Source organism: Thermochaetoides thermophila, assembly GCF_000221225.1.
Source record: "Thermochaetoides thermophila DSM 1495 unplaced genomic scaffold scf7180000011816, whole genome shotgun sequence".
Classification (NCBI taxonomy): Eukaryota; Fungi; Ascomycota; class Sordariomycetes; order Sordariales; family Chaetomiaceae; genus Thermochaetoides; species Thermochaetoides thermophila.
Genome location: NW_006383032.1, coordinates 5,676,986 through 5,701,151, shown reverse-complemented (window position 1 = coordinate 5,701,151; position 24,166 = coordinate 5,676,986). Strand labels below are relative to the sequence as shown.

At 52.5% G+C, this 24,166-nt stretch overlaps 7 protein-coding genes and 1 non-coding gene across 8 annotated transcripts; 5 read left to right on the top strand and 3 right to left on the bottom strand.

The window, feature by feature from the left end:
* Positions 1–825: 825 nt before the first annotated feature.
* CTHT_0036430 (uncharacterized protein) lies at positions 826–1,544 on the top strand (the record flags this gene model as incomplete). The annotated part of the gene is made up of 2 exons (XM_006694008.1): positions 826–1,136; positions 1,238–1,544. The coding sequence occupies 2 exons, from the start codon at positions 826–828 to the stop codon at positions 1,542–1,544; spliced, it is 618 nt and encodes a 205-aa protein (XP_006694071.1).
* Positions 1,545–2,130: 586 nt separating this feature from the next.
* Positions 2,131–2,244, top strand: CTHT_0036420. The gene is made up of 2 exons: positions 2,131–2,170; positions 2,197–2,244. It is a non-coding gene; the product is annotated as a tRNA-Leu (tRNA).
* A 2,232-nt stretch (positions 2,245–4,476) lies between these two features.
* On the top strand, positions 4,477–7,514 carry CTHT_0036410 (uncharacterized protein; the record flags this gene model as incomplete). The annotated part of the gene is made up of 4 exons (XM_006694007.1): positions 4,477–5,123; positions 5,202–5,774; positions 5,838–6,127; positions 6,190–7,514. 4 exons carry the CDS (start codon positions 4,477–4,479, stop codon positions 7,512–7,514), a joined length of 2,835 nt encoding a protein of 944 aa, XP_006694070.1.
* Positions 7,515–11,219: 3,705 nt separating this feature from the next.
* CTHT_0036400 (uncharacterized protein) lies at positions 11,220–12,656 on the bottom strand (the record flags this gene model as incomplete). Its single annotated transcript, XM_006694006.1, has 1 exon — positions 11,220–12,656. The coding sequence occupies one exon, from the start codon at positions 12,654–12,656 to the stop codon at positions 11,220–11,222; it is 1,437 nt and encodes a 478-aa protein (XP_006694069.1).
* A 1,862-nt stretch (positions 12,657–14,518) lies between these two features.
* Positions 14,519–15,937, top strand: CTHT_0036390 (uncharacterized protein; the record flags this gene model as incomplete). Its single annotated transcript, XM_006694005.1, has 1 exon — positions 14,519–15,937. The coding sequence occupies one exon, from the start codon at positions 14,519–14,521 to the stop codon at positions 15,935–15,937; it is 1,419 nt and encodes a 472-aa protein (XP_006694068.1).
* A 1,781-nt stretch (positions 15,938–17,718) lies between these two features.
* On the top strand, positions 17,719–18,277 carry CTHT_0036380 (uncharacterized protein; the record flags this gene model as incomplete). The annotated part of the gene is made up of 2 exons (XM_006694004.1): positions 17,719–17,901; positions 17,960–18,277. 2 exons carry the CDS (start codon positions 17,719–17,721, stop codon positions 18,275–18,277), a joined length of 501 nt encoding a protein of 166 aa, XP_006694067.1.
* Positions 18,278–18,428: 151 nt separating this feature from the next.
* CTHT_0036370 (uncharacterized protein) lies at positions 18,429–19,556 on the bottom strand (the record flags this gene model as incomplete). The annotated part of the gene is made up of 1 exon (XM_006694003.1): positions 18,429–19,556. One exon carries the CDS (start codon positions 19,554–19,556, stop codon positions 18,429–18,431), a length of 1,128 nt encoding a protein of 375 aa, XP_006694066.1.
* Positions 19,557–21,229: 1,673 nt separating this feature from the next.
* On the bottom strand, positions 21,230–23,089 carry CTHT_0036360 (uncharacterized protein; the record flags this gene model as incomplete). The annotated part of the gene is made up of 5 exons (XM_006694002.1): positions 21,230–21,331; positions 21,809–21,855; positions 21,959–22,165; positions 22,273–22,444; positions 22,496–23,089. 5 exons carry the CDS (start codon positions 23,087–23,089, stop codon positions 21,230–21,232), a joined length of 1,122 nt encoding a protein of 373 aa, XP_006694065.1.
* Positions 23,090–24,166: the final 1,077 nt, after the last annotated feature.

The following is a 24,166-nucleotide window of genomic DNA, read 5'->3' as shown; positions in this document are numbered from 1 at the left end:
TTCACACGGACAACCCCCATATATATCCGCCTAAAATCGTCACCATCTCATCTCTTCAGCGTTCTCATGTCAGCCTTTGCTCCAAAAGATGCGACGCTACTGTAAGCCCATCTGCAGTGCGTCAATACTTCACTCTCTCAGGTGGCCAGAAACCTATTCTCTTTGTCGTTTATTACAAGTCCTCACGCTCCAAGCGCTAGCACTTTCCATGGAGACGTGAATTTGGGCTGCAGCACATTGCTGTAAGGCCGCAGGAGCGACCACTACCTCGATGTACATTGCTGCTGGAGGTGTCAAGTTATCACACGTGTCCTCAAACCAGATACATCTTGTATCCGGGCTGAGACCATGTGAGGAGGAGAGAAGGTATCCTTAAAGGCTTCATCAAGTTTTCATTTTTAAGATGCAGTATATCACTACCTTTGAAAACGGCCACTGTATAGTGGATGTGGCTGACTGTATCGGTGGTAACGTTCGTGGGATTGGACAGATTCTCCGGGAAACGCTCCACTGCTGAGGGACCAGTCTCCGAAATGGCACTAACCTCGAGAGCATCAACAACCAACATGACCGGAGGAGACGGAATGCAACACTCTGCCACTGTCGGGATTTCCGACGAACGAGGACGAGCTGGAGGGGAACTCGAGGGCTGGATATTGGGAGGAGAAGTGGTCCAGAAAGACATGGATAGACCCATTCACCCGAGGAAGTTGGGCTTGGATAGAATCAGACGCCCATCCTCACCGCAGACTAATGAGATCAACAGCTTCTCCTTCAAGACTTACCTTACTTTGAACCTTTTCATCTCTTCAACCATCCATCACCATGTTGCCGAACCAAGAAAACTGGAAGTGGTGCTCCAAGTGCGCCGTCCTGTTTTATACCGGCAACGCTCCCTGCCGCGCCAACAACGGCACCCACGACCTGTCCGGCAGCTCCAACTACTTTATCCCTATCAATGAGAATGCTCCCGGTCAGAAAGGCTGGCGGTGGTGCAAGAAGTGCCAGGTTTTGTCCTGGGTTGGCAACGAGATTGGTTCTTGCCAGGCCGACGGCAATCACGATATCTCTGAGAGCAGCGAATACCACGTTCTGCTTGCCTCTGATGATGATAAAGAAGGCTGGAAAGCTGATATGTTTGACCTCCAGTTTCCTCTCCGTTCTTGTCTTGTCGCCTATCCTCGAAAAACTCCCCCCCCTCCTCCCCCGGAGACATTTGGTTAACAATCCCGAACAGGAAGCAGTACCGCAAGTGCCAGGGCCTGACCTATATGGATGGAGAGAAGAAGGAGTGCGTGGGTGGCGGTCATCATGACTTCTCGGAGAGCGGCTGGTACGTCCTGTGCAGCAACGGCGAGCCACGCTCTCAGGCCGAGATCGGCCACAACCAGTGGCACTGGTGCAAAGACCACCAGCTGCTCTGCCACGACGGCAACACATCGTGCGCGGCCGGCGTGGTGCACATTAGCGTGGGCAGCAGCAACTACAAGCTCAAGGTTGCGCTAAAGGGCCCGACTCCCAACATTCAGACCGGCTGGCATTAGTGCCGGATGTGCTACGGCCTGGGCTTCTCGCAAAACAAGTCCGACGGCTTCTGCCCCCGAGGCGGCGTGCATGACTACAGCGCGAGCGGCGACCACACCCTCCTTAGCAACATCTCTGCGTCTGATTGCCAGCAGGAGGGCTGGCGTTGGTGTAAGCACTGCCAGCAGCTGTGGTGCGCCGGCAGGGGTTCGGGCTGATGTCCCTTCTTGGCGACTGGCGAACATGAGGCTGAGGGCTCCGACCAATATGTCATAGAATGCGCTCTAGGGATTCATCTGGGGTTTTGCATCACTGCTTTGTTGTTGAAAGTTGGCGGTTGAATGTAACAGGGACATGGCCATGGCCTGGTGGTTGCTGATCTTTGTCTTATCGTCCAGGTTGCAGTCAGCATTTCTTTGAAAACGGAGATGAGCTCCGACTCCACTCGTTTGTTACGGTACCGTATTTCACTGGAATTTGATCGATCTATTCTCTAGTGTTTCATCTTTGCCATGAGTGGTGCTGTTGTGTGAAAGTTGGCGTAACTTTCCGCTATGCCTTCCTAGTTATGTTATACTCGAGAGCATCATCACCAGCAAACTGTAAGGCAAGATGGCCGAGCGGTCCAAGGCGCCAGGTTCAGGTCAACCTGAATTTTCAGATCACCCAGATCTTCCTGGTCTCCGAAAGGGGGCGTGAGTTCGAATCTCACTCTTGTCAGCAATTTTTTTCGTCCGCGGGGACTTCTTGTGGGTGTAAGTGGGGGCGCATGGTTTTCGGCTTGTTTTTGACCCCTCCACAGCAGTTCCCACAAGGTTGGTCCCGATTGGTGAACCTGCTTCTAGAAGCCTGCCCGAACTGGGGCAACTCCCACACAACCACGGTACAGCCAAAGCCGACACTACATCAGTGAGCAGACGCTGCAGCTGCACAGACTCGGTACCAAAGATGCGATTTCTTGGGGCTTGGGGCTGCAGGAGATAATACTAATGGCGTCTCGTTTTCACGGCCCGGAAATGTTCGGTATGTTGGATCAGGAAGCCGAAGTGCAGATGAGACAATCGGGGGGTTGTTGGAACTTGGGATGGGCGCCGCAGCTTTGCTATATGGTACTACAGTGTATCAGGCCCGCGGCCTGCAAAGAGGGTGGGATGCAGCAACGAGACAATGCCCGGATGAGGGAGGATTGCGTCGACGCACTCTGGGTGCCAGGTTGTTGGCGTCGACAAACACCGGACGGGGTTGCATCGTCAAGTTGAGCACATGTGATTGAGCGGCATGGAAGGATCTGGGCAGAGTCGAACTGGGAAACGCTGAACAGGGGAAACGAAACTAGCCGTCGATCAGATCTCGATGTGAGGGGGAATTCTACCGTCATGGCGGGGTCGCCGACAGCCAATGCCACGGAAAAGGGATCTTGATGCAGATATGGGCCAGATGCTGTCAAAGCCTCCTGTAGGTTGTCAATGGACAACCAGTGACATCTTGGGGGCTCAAGCCCCAGCCCCAGCCGCAGGTCTGTAACTGTTGCGGTGATGGTTGCGCTGGCGCTGAACGATTGAACGATCGCTGTCGTGGTGGGCTGGATGCCCTGGGATCGAGCCTGTGGCCCTGCAGCAACAGTGTCCACACCTGCGAATTGCATGTCTCGCATGAAGCGCGGGCGGGATGCGGGATGTCAACCGTGGGTGGGCCCTTGCCGGCGAGCCGATCCGCGATCCAGCAGCGAGAAGGTCGAGGATGAAACAATGACATGAGATTGAGATGCGTAGATGTGAGGAGAAAACATTCTGATTCTTAACAGCCCGAATTCGGCCGTTGCGCTTCTTTCTATCCTGACAGTTGCGATGCGACAGCCGGCCCCCCTCTCAGGGGGTCCAAGAAGGGAGTTCGGGTTCCTAGCAGCTGCAGCAGGGTCCAGGAACGGCACAGCACCTCTCGGCGTTGGCCCTGCGACGCTAAAACCGTGATCTCGTCGGCATCACAGCCCGGTCAAGGCCAAGAACTGGCACGGCGACTGGGGCTACTAAGCTCAGGAACGGCTTCCTGAACCAATGGCAACCCTAAGGTTGGCGCTTCTTTTAATTGGCCCGGCCGCCACAGCTGCGCATGCCTGCAACTGCTCGATTTGGATGATCGAAATTAAAACACAAACCCCAGAAAGAGCGAGGTTCCCGTCGCGGGGCCGCTCCAAGAAGAACGCGCGAAGACCCTGATCAGCTTCCGGGTTGCTCACTACCCACCGCCCACTGCTTGCCTTGCCTGACTGCTTGATTGTCTCTCGTTTCAAAGTTTCGTCATTTCGAGTTTCGACGCCAGGTTTTGCCCTGCCGACTTGCCGACCTTCCGACCTCAGGTGCCCTGCTGCCCGTCTTGTTGTGACAACGAGCCCTGGTGCTTGCTGTTGTTGCACGTCTCTGTGGGTATTCTGTCCGGGCTCTGACAACTTGGACTGGCGTCTGCTTCAACAAAGACGCCCATTAGACGGGATTACGCCGGACTGTCGTCAAGCTCGTCAAGCTCGCCTCAGACTCCCGTAGATCGTGGTTCGCGCATCGCGCATCGCAAGCCAAATGGCCGGCTCGCGCACGATCTGATATCTGTCCGATCTCTTCCTTAACTTTAACCCGTACTCTCCTTTGTCATGCGACTGGCCGCTCGTTTTATTCCTCCACTACGTTCGCTCATTACATGCACCGTCCGTCGCTCTTTTGCATGAAGGTCAACAAAAATTGCTAGCATAAACATTAGCTCGTCGGAGGACCGCGATTCGCGTCGCAGATTAGTGCATAGTCCATAGAGAACCTGTGCTCCCTCAGCGAGGACTCACCGAGACGCTCGGGTCGACACGTCCCACGGGCCGCGACTGAGGCACCCTTTGGTAAAGCGCATCCGACCAACCTTCTCTCGTTCGATCGTTTTTCACCGGCCTCAACCTCGAGGCCCGTCAAAATGGAGCCTGCTGCCAGGGGCAGGTCCCCTGGGTTGGCGCGCGTCACACAGAAAAAACTAGGCGGAAACACTGTCGTTAACATTCCCTATCGCCCTCGGAAAGATGCAGCATACTTGCGGAAGACTGCAGCTGTTGGGTTAGAGCCCGCACAGAAACTGAAGACAGCGAGGACAGCAGCAACTCCAACGCCGACGCCATCGTGCATCTCGTCCTCCCCAACGCCATCATCGACCCGTGACTATACTTCGAGCCCACACCCCTCAGCCTCGGTAGATGCATTATCGCTTTCCGGAACTACCCCTCCGAGCAGCCCTACCATGGCTAGTTTTTCCCGTGGCCTGAAAACTGCGACACCCGACTCTCTCAAGCCCTCTCGTCCTCACCTCATCCTCACTGATACGCTGGGAAAATCGACCCCTAAAGACAGTGATGACGAAGGAAAGCCTCGGGATCAGTCTTTTCGCAGGCACCACCGAAACATTGGTTCCATTGACTCCATCTTGTCCTCAACGACCTATGTGAATACTCATTCTGAGTGCAGCCGATCCGAATCTCGATTCTCTCAGGATATTGCCACTGAGACGGAGGATTCAGACAACGAAACTCCCCCAGCGTCTCAGTATCATCCCTCAGATCATGTTGGCAAGTGCGTGTTCCTATCCCCAGTTACCTTCAGTCCCCTTCCCCAATTCCTCCGAGGCTCGTTACTCACCATATAATGTAGTGTGACACATACGCCCCGTGCTAGTCATAGCTCTGGTTCGAGCATGAGCTGGAATTCTGAAGGGCAAGGGCAAAGTGTCACGGAGGAGGAGGAACGACTAATCGATGAGATCTCATCCTGGGTCTTGAGGAACACATTTGGGAAAGATATAGATGACTGTGCATCTCCCTACCTTGTTTGGGACTGCACTTATCGTTACATTCAAGAACTCGAGGCTGCTGCCAATGAAGGGCACTTGGGGTTTGTTCAAGCAACATCTGGCCAGGAATCTCCATCTTCCTATGGAGGCGGCGGTACTCCGGGTTCCAGCAATAACGATAATCATTATGGTGAATTCTGTGGAAAGGGTAAGAGAAAGGCGGATGGAGGTAGTGATGATGGCAATGGACCGGCAGACCGGGACAATCAGAGAGATGAAGATCGAGACAAATCCTCGACTCCCCCTCCGTGGAGCAGCAAAATGAACATCACCAACTACAGCTGTCCGTATCGGAAACGCAATCCTCTTCGTTTCAACGTTCGCGATTACTATGTCTGTGCAACTCACTCGTTTGCCGATATGTCACAGCTCAAGTATGTGACCAATCAATGTCAGCTGCTCGCTATTTGAAACGTCTACTAACGTATGACTTCTAGAAAGCATATCCGTGCTCATCATCCGCCCGTCCAAAGAAATGCTGGCCCATTCGGTTGCCCTCGATGTCTCCAGGGCTTTGCTTCCAAGGCCGACTTCGACGCTCATCTTCGCAGGCCAGACCCGTGCGTTCTGTCTTCTGACAGGAATCTTTCGGACCCAGAGGATGGTATCACCCAAAAGATCATCTCGTCCCTTGAGGCGAGGAGCATGAAAAATAAGATCGACAATTGGCGTTCCTTATGGAAGCTTCTTTTCCCTTGTGACGCAGACGACAGCATCCCAGATCCATGTAGGTGCTTGCTGGTGCAATCATCTGTTTTGTGGGAGTTAAGACCCTAATGCAGCAGACAGATTTCGTTCCCGTCATGGAAATCTTTGACCTGATCGATGAGTCAAAGAAGTTCCTTCACCAGCTGAGGGACCTCTTGGAGCTCCAGTACAGACATGTCCTCAGTGGCGCCAATCAAGCCTTGGGCATTGACCTCAAGATTCGCCAAGGTCTCGAAAAGAGTGTGAACACCATCTATAGATGGATCGAGACTGTAGTAGATACTTGGGAAAAGAACAAAGTAGGGACGGCATCTCCTTTTACCAAAACCCTCATTGAACGTGCTACCTCCTCAGAGAGCAGCATCGGTTCTACCCCGAAGCTCCTCCCACCTTCGCCGGCGCCAACACCAACAGTCGCTGCCCAGGCCGGAAGTTCTAATCCTGCAGCAAATACAACAACAGCTAGTGGTGAGAGTCCCAGTACAAGTGGATCCGCTGGTTTTGAGGGAGCTTCGCTGCCTGCTCGAAGGAGGCCAAACCCTCCTCCTAAACGGATCAAGAGAGCGGAGCTCCTCCCCAAGTTACCACCAACACAAATACCAATCCCTATACAGAGGGCTCGTACTCCACAAGCTCAAAGGACCACAGCCACTCCCATTCGGCCAGCTCGCCCTGTGCTCCCGAGCCAAGCAATGCCGGCGCAGACGACGACCGCGGCGAGCCTTAACCCCGTGCCTGCATTCCAGCAAACCTGGGAACCGCCCGCCGTGACGATGGCCAACACGTATCCTATTGCTACAGTCTCTTATAGCGCCCCGAGCGAGACCCTACAACACCCTTCTTTGGCGCCAACGCACTACTCCCCCATGGACGTGCAGCAACATCAACATCAACTCGAAGTTCAGCCGTTCATGAGTTCGGAACAGCAAGGAGACGTCATGCATGCTGACAGCATGCAGAGAGATCTCGATGGGTTCCGGTCCTCGACATCGACTCTCCATGCGAGCCAGCTAATATCGACGACTCCACGTTCTTCCCTCACCAGTCTTCAATGGATGAGAGATAACCGAGATTCGAGCCAGACATTGGTCGAAGCCCACCCACCTGGACGGTGTCGTAACTTGTTTTGCCCCAGCTGCAACAAGACGCTCCCCGACGATTTGACGATGCAGTCTCCGACCGGCTTGCATCCTGTTACTACTGGTGCTCCTAACCATCATTCTTTCCACACATCGGGCGGTTTAGGCCCGCCGTTCACTACTGCCCCCGGGACGGGGGATATCCCCAGCTTCGCTGAGCCAGTGACGGCCTGGGGATTTGACGCTACCGCTGGAACACTGCATGGCGGCGGCGGTAATGGTAATCTATTTGGTGGTGGCCATCACGGGCCGCAAGAGGGCTATTAATCAGTAGCTCCCCCAAGTTAATTGTGTTAGCAGGGAGGGACGGCATCAAGATATAGTCATTCTTTTCTCATTTTTTTTTTGCGAGAAACCACCGACCTATAGTCGTATACGCCAGGTTTCTTTTCTAATTGTCTCTTGTGTTAATGTAATTTTGGGGCCTAAGGCGTTCCTCTCTGGCATGCTTCAGGCTATCAAGCCGGGGAAGGCAATGGGGTGGCGGTGAGCGTTGAAAAGGGATCTACGATTCATGATATATCATGTACCAACCTGTATTATACTACATGCATTCAATCTGTGTGCTTCTTAATTAATGCTAGTTACTGCTCCACTTTCATGCGCCTGTCCTGTGTGACGTTTGGAGTTGGTAGTTTCACTAATTGTACATCTGACTACTTGTAAGATAGATCGCCATATATATACCAACTAGCCGGCCATCAAGTGATGCTGCCGATTTGAACATACATGGTCGAAAATCTCTCGACTTCGGTAACGTCCAGAGTCCATCTACAATTGAGAACCCCTATGTTGTATGTGACTTGCCATATGACCGCAAGACAGTGCTTCCCTCAAAGCTGATGTGCCTTACCGCAGAAAGAATATGACATGGATGCGCTGGCGAATTGGGGTCTCCATCATGAGCTTCACTACCTTGTTCAAGTGCATTTTTTTATCCACGTCTTCAGATATTCATGCTCAATGCTAGCCTTATAAATCACAGGTGGTTGAAACACTTAATTAAAAAAGCAAACAAATCGCCAACAGCTGGTTATCCTGCATTGACATACCGCATTTAGTCGGCACTTACCTTACCAACCGGACGTTCCTGCAGCACTACACCTCTCGAGCCGTTGGAGATGCACCCCCAGAACTTTGCCTCATGAAACTCCAGGACGGGAGTACTACCGCCGACCTTAGATGACATCCAGGCTCTCTGGCAACGGGTCTTGAGCCAGTCAACTCCTTCATTTGGCGAGTATAACATTGACTGTTCATCCTGACTAATGTTACTGGACTACAAGATTGCACTTGAGCTTATGACACAGGGAACCTCCAAGCACCGTCGGAACAAATTATTTTTGATCCTTATTAAAGCCAGCAGCCAAATGGTTTGAATGCTCCACTGTTGTCGCCTTTTTAGACTCGTGGATAGCTATTCTCCCATTTTCATTCATCATTGGCATGTGCTCTCATAAAATTTCCGTTATATTAAGCTGGCCTTTCCTTGTGACAAACTGTCGGAACACTCACAATATCTGGCTATAGCACATACCTAAAATACAGAAACGATATCTGGCGTGCAGTGGGTGAAAAAAATTCCCATGACATGCTCTTATGCTCAACACTCCGTGAGGACGATCAGGTTACCATCGGCATGTACTTAAGCGACGTTGTATACAGGATCAGGCGAAATTTGCATCACCTAGGCTCATTTGTAATGTCAAGCAGGTCACCTTCTGTGGACATCTTTCGTGTCCCGGGGGTGAATCTCTGTCCAACATGCCCGATCCAGGCTGAATGAATCCGACAAACTCAAAATCCACCTCATGTTGTGTGCTTCCCTGATTTTTTCCATCATCACGACGCCATCACGAAGAAACCCCACTTGGGTTTAAACGCGAACTCCACTTTCGTGCCAGTTGCCCCCTGGTCAAATGGCTTTCCTCGAACCCCGATGCCCTGTGCTGCTTGGATCCTCTTTTGTTGTTATGTGGGGGAACGACGAGGGGGCCTGTCGGCGCGCCCAGCCCGTCCCGAGATGCGACCATCCCCAGAAAAGTCCCCAAGACGGAGCGCAACATGCCTGGGGTTGGGGTTGGGGTTGGGAACGGGGAGTGGGTGAAGGGCAGCTTGGACGCTAATCTAACTCTGGTAAGGGCTGTCGTGAAGTTTTCACATGCCACCTCGGGAAAATCGCAGTTCGCACTCTTGGCACTGCTGCCGAGAGGGATGGAGGACGGAGATGGAAAAAAACTGAAGTGTGCAAACGAGACGGAGCGCGGAATGATTGAAGCTTTGTTTTTTCTTGCCAGTGTTCTGGGTGGACTTCAGCTAGATTTTGTCAACTCTACGTCTCCATGGGATAGGATTGAGGATAAATCGAATTGCAACCAAAACTGATGGAGACAGTGTTGTGTTCCAGATTACGGTCTACTGATTAGATCCGTCAAGCACACGTTCTTCGCTGTGAAGAGCTGGGCTGTATTTTTCTTGATCCTATTATCATGGAAAACAGCGTGGGAAAAGTATCTGTGGTTCCACACTTCACGCCACATATTCGCAGATCGCAACCTCGCATTCCGTCTTGCTGTTGCATTCCTGCATCCCGATGCCAGCTGGATGAAACCACGATTAAGCGGCTTGCCAACGAACGTCTCCATTCTGTACAAACTAACCTCGCGGCCAGACTGCTTTTTCGGGCCAAGGCCCGGGCCCAGCCACCACGCAAGAGCCGCGTCGAGACAGTCAGTCAGGCACCATAGATTTATTGGAGTTTAGGTACTCCTAATAGAATGATATCATCTGTCGACAGGGGAAAGCGTTGGGGACAGTTTGGTGGCATGAGGGAACCTCGGCAGGCTCATCTCAAGGTTCACAGCATCTGATTGTATCAGCGACACTACACTGGTCACGAAAGATATCAGCAGAGAAGCCCTGACGACGGATGGCGCATGCAGGTTTGACATGAAGCCGATGGGATTTCGATGAACAAGATGCTATGCAGGGCAAGGTAACCTGGGCATGAGGTGTCCGATATATTACGGTGCAGATAGATAGCAACTCTGCGTTCGAGAGGAAGCATGCCGACAGTGTAATCCGGCATAATGGGGCACACTGTGTACGACTCCGATTTTCCGAGACCCATGCACTTGAATTCTGGCTGTCCTACAGAGAGGGTTGGCATTACAAGAGCTTGGCTTGTTCGACTCTTGGACCGTGGATGAAGTCAACCTGAGACAAGAGCATGTTGAAAAACGGATGTTTTTTTTGAGGCTGAGTTCATGCACTCATTCTGGGTGCCAGATAGACATTGTGTGGTGGTTGTCCATTTTCGATGTTTCGATGCCACGTGCTAGTCTGTATCTACGGGTTGGCTCTCTACACCATACAATCTGAAATGCCGGAGGTGGTCAGTGCTAGGAAGTATGAACAGAAAAGGGCATCACTCCGTCTCCGCACCCCGGATTTTAGTCCAAGTGAGTTGTCAACTTTGGAGGAGGTTCGAGTTAAGAGATCGAGGGGAAGCATCCATCCTTCATCTCTCTGCGGGGGAAAATCCGGGGAAAACATGCGATGAACCAGGGGGCCCAGTGGGGATGGTGGCATGGGATGGGTTGAGGGGAAAGTGTTCATCTGACTGCGAGAATGCCGAGGCAAGAATTTGAGCCTACCTTAACATGAGGCTGAAGTTCACAACCGAGTGTGTGTATACAGTGCTCCAATTGTGTAGTCATCGCAAAATGAGACGAATTATACCAAAAGAATATTGCGACATATCAAGCGAACCCCCCCGCGCCGTTGTAGACCCTGGATGTCGTCTATATCATACAACCGCCAACAAGACGATAAAACAGGTAAAGCGGACACAACATATGGCAAATATGTACATCCCTGGCGATATAAGGCCCGGGCCAGACAACGAGAACAAGCCAAGAAAAAAAAATATGTAGCCATTAGTCCATTCTAGCTTTCATCGTTTCTCCATATCTATTCAACTCTCATTAAGGGAGCCAGTTCGACTGGTTTTGGTTCCTGCGAGCCGCCGCCTTGGACGCGCTTATATAGCCACGCTGCAAACTTCACAGCTGGCTCGTCGACCATCCGGGTGACGATGTTCGCAACCCACAACGTGAACGGTAGGAGGACAAGGAGGTTGGGGACGAGGAAGGCAATCTCGAGCCCCATTGGACCCTTCTTCGGCAGCGGGAAAAGATTTGCCCAGTGTGCGACCTGCTCGTGCCTATCATTCGGCGGGCGTGTCCAACCGACGGCGTAGTAGACGCGGTCACCGATCGAGGCGAGGATAGGACCGTGGACGAGGTAAAACGCGAACGAGACGTAGCCGAGAAACTGACAGAAGCGGGACTCGAAGAATCTCTTCAGCCAGCCGATTCGCGGGATCGCGGCCATGATGATGTTGCAGGAAAAGAAGAGATAAATCCACTTGTGATCGTACATCGCCGATGGAGTTAGGTACGACATGTAGTACCACCCGGGTTGTTCTCGAAGATATTCGACCTCGGCCTTCTCTGACGGGACGCCAGCGATATATAGGGCCACAAAGAGGCCAAGGTAGTACAACAGGGTCTTACGAGGCTCGAGACGACGAAGGAAGCCGGGGAACCAGCCGTCCTTTTTCGCAAGAAGATCGAGTTCACACTGCATCATGCCGGAGAGAAAGAGGGCTAGATAGTAGCCGTCGACGATGTACAAGAAATAGAACATCAGCACGAGTTCGGCAAGCAGGCGGGCCTTGGTTGTCGCTCGAGCCAGGGTAATGCAGGAGATGAAGACGACCATGGAGCCTCTCATCTCAAGTGGAATCGACCAGAGATGTGTGTTGAAAGTAACCCAGACCATTCCTCCATCCTTGAAGAGGAAGCTGAAGTTCTTCATCTCATTGTACCAATTCCACAATTCCTCGCGGTAGGTGGCCTTGGGCTCGCAGGCAGCGTTCCAGTAGTTGAACACATGCCATGATGTGATCCAGAAGAATGTGGTGACGATCAGGGGAATGTAGAGTCGGAACCAGCGACGAAAGAAGGCAGACGCCAGGCTGTCGAAAAGCTTGAGATGTTCGCCGGCATGGATTAGGGACAGCGGCTTCCACGTTAGCACGTAGCCCGAGATAATGTAGAAAGTAGCCACAGCTGCATGGCCGCCGGTGAAGAGCATGCGAACCCAGGGGAAGGTCGCGAAGTAGTAGTTGCCTCGGTAGCCAAAACCGCCCTCAAAGATGGGGATCGAAAAGCAGTGCGCCCATTCTTCGTGGTGTTGGATAAAGACTAGAAGGGCGGCAAAACCCCTCAGGCCGTCTAGATAGGCCGTCGGCCTTAGCTTTTTGGGTTCATCTGGGACGCTGGCGCTGCTCTTGGGCCAGAGCAGCTGTCGCAGGCCTCGAAGTGCACCAAATATCGATATCATGCCGATCGAGGGGAACGCGATCGAAGACGCCGCGCCATCCACGTGGGCTCCAGAGGATATTCCTGTGTGCGTTCGTGTCAACGTCGGGGATGGGTGTGCTGCAAAAGAGATGTAGAGAAAAATGATGGTGTTGTTGCTTGGCCCAAATGGAACGCGTTGATGAGAGTGGGTGGGGAAAGGACAACAGGAACCTTCCCGGAACCTGGACCTGAACTAGACCACACTCCACACTTGCACGGTCTGGCACAACCCCTCGAAGCTCTTTCACGCGCACTTGGCAGACTTCTCTTTTGCCTTGGCACACGTATCCACGTTCTAAATGAAACCCACGAGCGAGTCCACTTTGAAGTCCACTTTCTAGCCCAGCCAGGGGTGAATTATGGGGACAGATGGATGCCACGACATCTAGCCCGCAGCGCTACAACTGGACAGTCTTAGCAAGATGAACAAGATCGGCGGCAAAACTCAACAAACGCTAGTATACTGTGAAAAAGATGCTCGTCTCCAGTTGCCGGCTGCTGGCTGCTCGCGGAGAAAGATTTGGAATTACATCCAGAAGGGTGGCGGCGGCTGAGGGACGTTGCCATTCGGATTACATTCCCAGACAGTCAACAACCTGCAAATCCAGAACGTAGAGGTTCCAATATGGTGAAGCAAGAGGATGGCGAACCTGGCTCGCCCGCTCGTGGCCCGTGGATGATCAAGATTTGGCGGCATGGGCTCCCCTCGGTGGGGTATGATTTGCCAAAGAGGTTAACAGTTTCGATAACACTGTGTACCCTCATATCGGGCGTGTGGTGGGATGGAGGAAGTTTTTGACGACTCCGCGCATGGAGGAACCTGGAACAGGAGCCGTCTCGTACCTATCATCGCCCATATTCCGTACCGACTCTCTGATCAACAACGCCATCACAATCTCAGCCGTTGGCATCAGGGGCAGCAACGTGTGGCAAACTACTGCAAGGAGATGTTGGCCAACTGTAGTTGAGAGATCGCAACCGAGACTCGACGAGAGATCATGGGCGATTTTCATGCAATCTGGAGGCCAGGAACACCGTATCAGGTGCGTTCTCCGCGTTGACCAGTGGAGCGCGTCCCCATTTTCTGCTGCTGGCCCGGTGCTGGTCACTGGCGCCGCTGCAGCGTTGGTGGAATGGTCTATCTTCTTTCCACATCGGTCACATCGCCCGCATCCGAGAGTCGGCCTGTACGATTGGCCGAGAATAGCTGCTGTGAACTTCCCGCAGCATTGGCCGCGAAGACAATGCGCCCGTGGACCAACGGCCCCAGGCCCCTGTAAATTAGGAAAGTGTCTTTCTCAACGGGCTGATTGGCTGCTCGGCAGGGTTCCATTCTGGGTTCCTGGTGGGCAGAGCCGCGCTAGAGGTACCTGGTGTTCCCTGTCGGGCTACCTGAGCCTGGAAGCCCCTCTAGTCGCTCTTCAGTGGCTCCAGCCGCCCTGAGCAAGCTCTTCCATTGTGGGGTACGCCAACTGAGACAGGCCAAGGGCTGGGCCACTTACACTGCAGCAGAGAGGGGACCCAGCGCCGAGGACGGCTCGCGATGGGCTGCCAGGTCTGGACTCCGTGGGACTCCTCTAGACATCCTTCTCCATGGAAAATCCCCCTTCCATCCCACACGCGACGATTCACATTTTTTCCTCGCGTCCGCGCTCATTTTCTGGCTAGCCATCCGTGCTCTCGATCCCTCTCTCGTTGTTCTCTATCATCCCTATCTCATCTCTATCATCCCCCGCGTCCTCTTTGGATACATATCTTTTTCTCTCCTTCGGGAGTAGATCTGTCACTCGCTCGTACTGGACTGAATTTGCGTTAAAGCCTAAGCAGACCTTTCTGCCCGGCATGATTGCCAAACTCGCCCAACCGCTGGGCTCTCCCACGCTCGCGGCCCAGTTCAGAAACCGCGTTCCTACGCAGCTGAGACGAGTTCTGCCACTCTATCTCGGGGCCATTTGCCTGATCGTCTTCATCTTCAACCTCTTCCCCTCGGTGCCACAAACGCCTTTTCGCGCTGCTCCCTCCGTTTCCGTAGCTGTGCCTAAGGTCCGGCGGGATGAGTTCCCCAGGAAGATCTGGCAGACATGGAAGGTGAACCCGCTGAAGTTCGAGGAGCGTGATCTCAACACTGCTCGCACCTGGCTTGCGAAGAACCCCGACTGGCGCTATGAGGTTCTCACCGACGACAATGCCATGAAGTATGTCGAGTGGCACTATGGCCCGGACGGTTTCAACCGGCCCGACATTGTCGAGTTCTTCCGCAAGGTCAAGGCGGCCATTGTCAAAGCTGATCTCCTGCGGTACTTGGTCATGTACGCCGAGGGCGGCGTCTACGCTGATATCGACGTTGAGGCTCTCAAGCCGATTTCCAAGTTCATCCCAGATCGGTACGACCACAAGGATATCGACATGGTGATTGGCGTCGAGATCGACGAGCCTGACTGGAAGGACCATCCTATTCTTGGCCCCAAGTCTCGTTCTTTCTGCCAATGGACCTTCATGTGCAAGCCCCAGCTGCCCGTGATGATGAGGCTCATTGAGCAGATCATGACTTGGATGCACGGTGTTGCCAAGGAGCAAGGGGTTGACATTGGTGATGTCAAGCTCGATTTTGATCAGATCATCAGCGGCACTGGCCCGTCAGCCTTCACCGAGGCCATTCTCAAGGAGATGAACGACAACAAGGAGGACCCCAACATGAAGATTGACTGGGACATGTTCCACGACCTGCAGGAGTCAAAGCTCGTCAGCCGCATCCTCGTCCTGACCGTTGAGGCCTTTGCCGCCGGCCAGGGTCACTCCAATTCCGGTAACCATGACGCCCGTGCTGCCCTCGTCAAGCACCACTACCACGCTTCCAACTGGCCCAGCAGACATCCTCGCTACAAGCACCCCGCGTACGGCGAGGTCGAGCGCTGCAACTGGAACGACGAGTGTGTGAAGGAATGGGATCGCAACGTCGAGGCCTTCTCTAAGCTGTCTGAGGAGGAGCAGAAGAAGATCATTGCTGAGAAGGAGCGGGAACGTAAGGAGGCTGAGGAGAAGAAGAAGGCCGAGGAGGAGAAGCGGAAGAAGGAAGAAGAGAGGAGGAAGAAGGAGAAGGCTGAGGCCGAAAAGAAGAAGAAGGAAGAGGAAGAGGCTGCCCGCAGGAAGAAGGAGGAAGAGGAGGCCGCTCGCAGGAAGAAGGAAGAGGAGGAGGAGGCGCAAAAGAAGAAAGAAGAGGAAGAAAAGGCTAAGAAGGGCGGTTGGTTCGGTTTCTCATGAACTTCCGGTGTTCGAAGAAGGTCGGTAATTGGGTGTGGATTAGGGTTGGGTAATCTATGACGATGCAACCGATTATGGTAATGAGGGACGTCCTTGGTACAACCGAACTAGCCACGGGGTCTACGACCAACCGGGCCATGCGAAAGGCGTAACGACGACGATCACGATCGATGATAACAAGTCACGACGAGGAGGTGGATTCTCTGCAAACGTGTCTGCCTTGGCGACGACGGATCTAGGAGTTGAGATGCTTGGATTGTACACGGGACGTCTGTGGGAGCGGAATGGAATGGGTTTTGGGTAGGTAATGTAGGTATGTTTTTAGATGCATTTGCTCACTTTATTGGTGTACATATTTCTTGTTTATACGGAGTCCTGGCACTGGTGTGGCGCTTGGTCGTTGGTGAGGGCTAGGTAACTGGCATTTTACATTCTTCAGGGCCATGGCGTTGATACGCGGCTGGCCCTTGGTCCCCGGAGGGCATTTTGGTTGATGTCATCAAATAGTCGTGTATCTAATAAGCATGTAAGAGATAATATCAATACCCCGGTGTAAAATGCTGGCTCAGAGATCGCGACAGTGGCGGCGTATCCTAACGGTGAGCTATTTGTGGCAGACAGTGGACAAGCCGTGATGTTGAAGATATATATCCATGGATCCCATTGGGCCTGGCAGCCCTGAGCAGCGGACGGTTCTTTGCTTAGCTGCTGTCAGATTGGGCCCTCTCTGAACCTTCTGGGGCTCGGGCCGGGCCAAGTCAATGCCGAAGGTGGGGGCATGGGAACGTCACCTTGAGGTCCAGCACACGCTGCCACCAGCCACCAAACCAGCGCTGCGGAAAGCCGATGGAACTTCAGACTCTGTTCTAAACGCCTAATCATGTCATCGCCAGTACGAGATGGGATGGTTATGACCATGGAGGCTCGAAGGTCATGATGAGCGGATGAGCAACTGTGAAGCTCTGACTGTTGCTTCTAAGGCTTGACGGATCGCCATCGAAACTTTTGATAGCTTATGTCTCATGAGTCGTCCATGCGCACGGATGCCACAACGTGACACCACCCATGATCTGGAAGTTTCGGCACCACTGCTGCACTGAGTGACCTAAGCCGCACCATTACGTTGCCAGAGCGCACGAAAAAAGGGCAAAGCATTACTCTACCGATAGTTGTGGGTTTGGGTTAATGCCTCGATTACAATTAGTTGTAGGCTACCTCTACCTAGTACCCATTTGGCTGACCTAAAAGTTCGTACGCTCGCCAGCGGGATCTTCAATATCCTGAAGGTCCCAAACAGCTGCGCAACCTCGCTAACATAGAACTGTCGCCAACCGGCTTGTCCGGACCAAAGGGGAAAATATTTTGTTCCCGTCTTTCGCAATACGTCACGAGCTGATTCGCAACTTCAGACACGCAGTGTTGGCCGTTCCGTCTTGCTCCATAGTTGAGTCGAGTAGTCGAGCTCTGTCAGCCACAGCTTGCTGCACCATGCTGTATGATCGCCGGGATGCTTTCTGCCGGCAACTCCTCCCAGTACTTCTCCATTACACCGGCCTCTGGTATTGTCCATCGTGGCTATCATTATAATTACCCTCTGATTCATCCCATCATCGTGATCGATCTCATCCCCGAGTCTGGTGCTCTCTGCTCCTGACCGACCGGCTCGGTCGCCACATACTCCCTTTTACATTTCGCTTCCAAACGGTGTGCCGTTTCCGTCTTTCCACGTACACGTTTAATTCCCAACTACCGCTGGAACGGTTCTTTCTGAAGATACCCAAATGCAGACCAAGGCTTTTGTTCTCGTTGCCATTGCTGGCTTGGCCCATGCTCGCTTTGGCCAGGAGGGCGCTGTCCAGAACCTCGTTCAGGCTCTCAGTAACTTTGGTCCCCCGGGTGCTGCTGGCACTCTTGCCGGTCGGACTCCCGGTGTGCTCCTGGCTGGTGCCAATGCATGCGCCAAGGTACAACGAGCCTAAATCCAACTCTCTCTCCAAAATTACTGTGGCTGACAATTTTCAGCTCGAGCTTGCCGATGAGATCGTGGCAACCCTGGGTGACAATCCCCGGGTCATCGAAGCCGCCAAGGCCCTCGTTGCCGCTGAGAAGAACTTCAATCCCTTCGTCCAGAACATTCCGACCATCTGCAACAACCCGGCCCTGCCAACCACCCAAGCGCTTCGCGGCATTGTCCCCAAAGTCGATCCCGCCGTCGTCGGCGCCGACATCCAAAATGCCAACTCACAGCGGTCACTGACCAATCCCTTCAATGACAACGGGCTGAGTGTGGCTGATATCTCGAGGGCTCAAGGCTTCAGCAACTTCACTGATCAGGTTTAAGGGGCTGGTGTGTTTTTGAGACTAGATCTTGTTTATCACATATGAGCAGCACATGTGCTTTGTCCAGTAGATAGGAACTGCAACACGGAGAGTCCAATGTGATGTAGTGTTGATACCTCTAACCTCTAACTTTAAGAGATTATCCCCAGTTCTAGAGTGTCGAGGTCTGTGACTCTTGGAACTCCTTGCTGAAAGGCTGGTCTGTGTACCCGACAGGAGATTTTGGCGTGTAGAAAGTGCTCCTGTCATATGGGTTCAAAGGAATACCCTCCTTGATCCTGAACGGCAAGTCGGGATTCGAGATGAAATACTTCCCAAAAGTAGCCACAACCTTCTTGTCTTTGTACTGATGATCAACCAGATCCCTAGCAGTCTCAGGTGTAAGCTTTCCAGCAATGAGGACGGGGCCATCCCACAAGTCCACAGCAAAGTCAAGCGTCTCATCCTCCCCAGCCTGATTAAAGTCGTTCGGACCCCCGACGCCGCTCCGCACGAGGTGCAGATACGCCAGCCCAAGCCCAGAAATCTTCCTAATCACATCCAAAAACTGTGGCCTTGGATCATCCATCTTCATACCCTGGAACCGGCTCCATGGACTGAGCCGGATTGCTGTCTTCTCTGGTCCAACAGCCCCAGCCACAGCCTTCACAACCTCAACCGCGAACTTCGACCTGTTCTCAACACTCCCTCCATATTCGTCCGTCCTCTGATTGCATTTGTCCTGAATGAACTGATCCACCAAGTACCCGTTCGCCCCATGGATCTCAACCCCATCAAACCCCGCCTTAATCGCATTCCTCGCCGCATTCGCATACGCCTTTACCATCTCCTTGATCTCCTCAACCGTCATCTCCTCCGGCACGACGCCCCCCTCTTCAATCGGCACAGCACTCGAACTCTTCACCTTAAACCCCTCCGCCTCCGCAACCTTGGGGTTTGCAGCCCGCCCCAAAGCCCACAACTGACAGAAGATGAAGCTTCCCTTGGCATGCACCGCATCTGTGACAACCTTCCATGCCTTAATCTGGTCTTCGTTCCAGATCCCGGGTATGTTGGGCAGGCCGCCGGCGTGCTGGGCGATGAATGTGCCTTCGGTGATAAGCAGGGTGCCAGGGATGGATGCGCGCTGGGTGTAGTACTCGGCTACGAGAGGCAGTTGGGGGACGTGGCTGTCGAGGGCACGGAAGCGGGTTAAGGGGGCCATGGCGATGCGGTGGGAGAGGGTGACTGTGCCCAACTGAAGGGGCTCAAATAGACGGGTGTTGTTGGAGGGCGACATCTTGGTGATAGTGGTGAATGTGGTCTTATCTGGAGATTCAGGGGCTTTGTTTACTTTGTGTGGGTCCCAGGAAAAGCACGTGATGATAATTTTCTTCAGACGATCGGTATTGGTAAGGTTGGACAAATGCTTAGGATGCTCGGTTTTGAGTTTTGAAAAGCAATAGAAGCTGGAGGCAGATTTCTTAAAGGGGGACTGAGAAGTTAAGACAGCAAGCGGACCAAGTTTTTGAGACTGGCGGCATTGTGTCCAAAGTTCCACGCGTCCTTCCTTCGGCGCGGTAAAGCTTCAAATTCGATCGATTTGCGAAAAGAGCTGACAAATCTACTAAGAGACAAAAAAAACCGAATAGCCCATCAACATACTTTTTGTTCTTGCTCAGCCACTCCGCCGGGCATTCCACGTTACATCACAGTAGCAAAAATAGCTCATCCTCCCCGCTCAATGTTTTCGTGGTGAGAAAGGCCTCTCTTATGGGGGGGCAATGAGATCTTCAGTTACGCACTGGGAAGAATGTTGACCCTGTGTTAATTCCTTGACGGCATCAAGGCTGATTAGACAGCATTATGAAAGCCTTAACATCTCAACTTCCGTCATGGCCCACTAATCCTTTCAAATGTTGGCAGCACATTTGGCTCAATATAAGCAAGGTCGGTGTAATAGGACCGAGTTCAACTGACTTTGTGAGCTATATGGTTGAAGGAGCATGGTCTCAAGCCTTCACGACTGAAATTGTCATGATTCCCAATTGTTTATTATCATAACGATCGACTTTCATCAAGAGTCGCGGCAAAGAAGGGTGTTATGGCTAGAAGGTGGACAGATGAAACTGAGATAAATCATCAGATCCAAATAGGGAGCAGTCCTATGAAGTCAGTACCTTTGTGAGCGAAAGTTTATGTTTTCAAAGCTATCATAAGCATAGTCCTTTGGAACTATGAAACTCACTGCCCCTCACTCACACAACAGCGAAGGCTTCTTTGGAAGGCTAAGGACTGCTTAGGTGTAGGTTCTCCGCTGTGAAAAAATTCTCGCTCTGCCGGCTTGATTCTCAGTTCGACGCAGCCTAAGCCAAGGGTGCATCCTTGGCTCAAGCTAAGTCTGTCTGGTCTGATGCTAGTGCATCTGCCGGTTGCTGGCTTTTGCTTCCTCTACCCACTGTTAGTTTGGGTTTGTACAGTCGACCACTGACTTCTAGCGCCAACTGCGGGTGTGCCCCATATTCACCCACTGTGGCAGCGGGCTGATGCCGCCCATAGTCAGGCCCACGACTGATGCCGATTTCTGCTCCTTCTACCAAGGATGGATGCTCTATGACACCTCTCGCTGAGATTTTGTTCGCCAGTAACGGTCTGGGTTTGGTGGCGATGGCCACAGTTTGACTTAGCCAGCAGGTCAATGATTTCAAGGGTCCATACCAGCAACATTTGCTTGTGTATCCAGTTACTGCTTCGTGGATTGCCAAACACCCAATTTCACAGCCAAATGATGGCCACCGTGACGGTGCTGGCGCTCGTCACGTACCTCATCACCACATCAATGACGACAGCGTGCTGCCCAACGCAAGGCACAATTACGCGGCCACGCTCTCTCCTTGACGCCATGCAGCTGCTGGAAGGCAAGGGCATGGGCCGGCTGGAGAAGGGGAGGGTGGCCGAGCACGTCTTGGCTGCCTAGTTCGTGAAGCCGATGGCTGGCTGAGAGGCCAAGGCGAAGTAGAGGGCCAGCTCAATCAGCCCGTGAGAGGTGCCCGCTGCTTCTGCCGGCGGCTGGCGCTAGCAGGAGAGCTATTGATGCTTCCGGAGCTCAAACTGGTTACTCTTGATCGAGGCCAGATACAAATCAAGACATTCATCCAGATGAGTGGTTAAAAACTGAATCGTTGTCATACCGGGAGAGACTATACTTTCAAGAGAGACCAGGGGAGGAGCAACTGTGAAGGTAACCGGCGGGTTCTGTTGCATATTCGAATTGTTAGGGAGGAGTTTCTTGAAGTTGTATGTTGCTATACTCTAATTCGAATGACGCGAAAATAACAAGTGAGGTCGCCTTATAGCTATTTGGGCCTCTCAGGAGAAGAAAGGATGAACAAGAAATTAGTGGTTTGAAAAAATTGGGGTGATTAACGGCTGATTAAGTTATATGGGTGCTGGCCTGCAGACATCTCTCCGCAGTGTCCGAGGATAATGATTACAAGTGTTTCCAACCATTATACACAAGTACCTGCATCTCGTTGATAAGACAGAACTCACCCCTTTCCTTGCGGCCAGGGGCAGCCTGCTCCCAGTGTTGAACTCGTCTGCGAACACGTTTCTCTTTGAACCACGGTGTTGTGGACCATCGAGCAAGACGATTCTTCCACATACCAAACCAGATCTGAGGTAAGGAAAGCCAAGACTCACGTGGGGGATGTACAGTTTCGTAAGCCTTGCGATTATAACCAACGCGCACGGCTGGGTTGAGAAAGACACCTTTGGTTCGTGAAGCAGGATTGTCGGCATGTATCAGGCAACACTCCGAGCCCTCGAGGTGGTACACAGCAAGGGAGTCATCAATGCCACGAAACTTCAAGCCTTGGATGCCAGTGAAGGCAGAGGTCGGCATAGACACTGAGAAGTTGTTAGAAGGAACCAGCTTAGAGTTTATCATGACGGAAACCGACCTATTCCATTCCAACAACTAGATACTGGGACTGGTTTCCCATGTAAAATGGCACTTCTAGATTTAGAGGCGCGGAAGTAGGGCCAGGTCTGAGTGACATGTTCATGGCCGTGGACATCCCGCAAGGCAAAGGTGTCATAGAAGAGAGGGGGTTTGCTGAAGTCAAGGGAACAGGCAGCGGCATAATGACCGTTGTTTGTCTTTAACAAAGTGATGATGTCTTCAACCTGCAAAGTGTTAGATATGACGACTCTCTTACTGAGCGAACAAAAACCTACTGTAAAGAAGACGTCACCAAGGAATAGGACATAGTGGAAGCTAGTCCCATTCGCAGCGAGCTCCAACAACGGCTGAAGGGAGATATTCCGCAACTTAGATAGATACGGTATCCTCCTCAGTGCCATGGCCCCCTCAGATACTTCAATCCACCCTTCCTTCTCTGGCGGCCCCTTAATGAGGTCGGCATGGGTCGTCTCCTCGAGCACGATTTTTCTTCCCACACCGATCCTTCCCAGCTCTTGGTCCAGTTCTCTCAGCGCATCCTTGGACTTATCCCAACTGCCACTTTCGTAAACACTGACGAAGACATTGTCATGACCAAGAGTGTTGACCAGGTCCACTACCCCTTTATTCCAACCATTCCGTAGAATCTTCTCGTTATTCCAATGAAGGCTGGCAATGAACACACGAATGGGCTCATGCAGAACAGCGTGGGCTCGAGCTTCGCGATCAGCGCGTGCGATGCGGTAGTATATGACGTGTGCTTCGATGAGAGTCCAGATCAAGACGGCGAGGGAGAGCTTGGTGAGGTTCGAGCGCGATAGGAACGAACGGAAGATGCGCGGTCGTCGCGCTAGGATTTTCGGCCTCATGACGCGGCGGGCCTTCTAGAATTTCTGGGGAAGGTGCAAAATTTCAATACTAAAGGTGCAGAAGCCATCGCAGAAGCTTGGATGCTTCTTCTCAGATGACAGTGAAGCAAACAATAACTTGAAATGATGGTTGGGTCGGTCAGTGATGGCGAGGCCCCGGTGGCTTACCTCAGAACCTGGTCCGTCGCGCAAAAAGGGTTAGGGTTATGACTAATCGACGTTGCTGGGGAACACCCCAACCTAACCCTTACTAGGCTTTGCCCCTGAGCCCCTGAAAGGGGTTGTCTCTCAGCACCAAACCCAACGCAGACAGGTGCTGATGTGCAATGACCCCGTAAATGGCACATGAGAAACAGTCATTTATTCAGAGGCATGTGTATAAAGGTTGACCTGGCCTCAAATGATCCCAAAGCATGTAACCAAGTAACGCCTATCCCTGTTCTTCATTCAATGCCATCAGACAGCCTCGTGCATGCAGGCTAATGCAGTTTGTAGCGACAGACAAAAAGCAGCAGTTGGTACTATAGTGATGTTAACAATTAGCCAGAAAACAATTTTTTCTCTACCCAGGCGAAAGTTTGCTAAGTCCACATATGACTCTGCTCGTCAAATGCCAAGGTCATCAGGCAAACTCGACCCTCTAGTAGATCTCCATCTAGGCACCTAGGCCCCACACAGCCCACTGCGAGCCGCCACTGGGAGTCCTTATTGGGGTGTATGTCTTGATACCAGCCTGTTGGTCGGCCAGCCTCTCGCACTCACAGGCAGCGTTGCCCTGGTTAACGGCAGAAACCTGGAACTGAGAGAGGAACTTCGAGAGTCTGGACTTCTTGGGTTTTGCATCCGGGTTTGGTGCGCCGATTTTTATAGTAAAAGTAGCGTGGAGATGCAGCTATTTCTTGGTTCTCGGTGCTGTATTCGGGAGCAGCAGGAGTGAAGAGTGTCAGGGATCAGGCAGTCGACTGGCGGGAGACGGGCCACTCAGTGCCATCTCTGGAAGTTTTCTCGGAAGTGGAGTTAGACATTGTGTTTGGTGAACGCTGGGTAGTAGAGACTAATTTTGAGCAGTGTTATTGC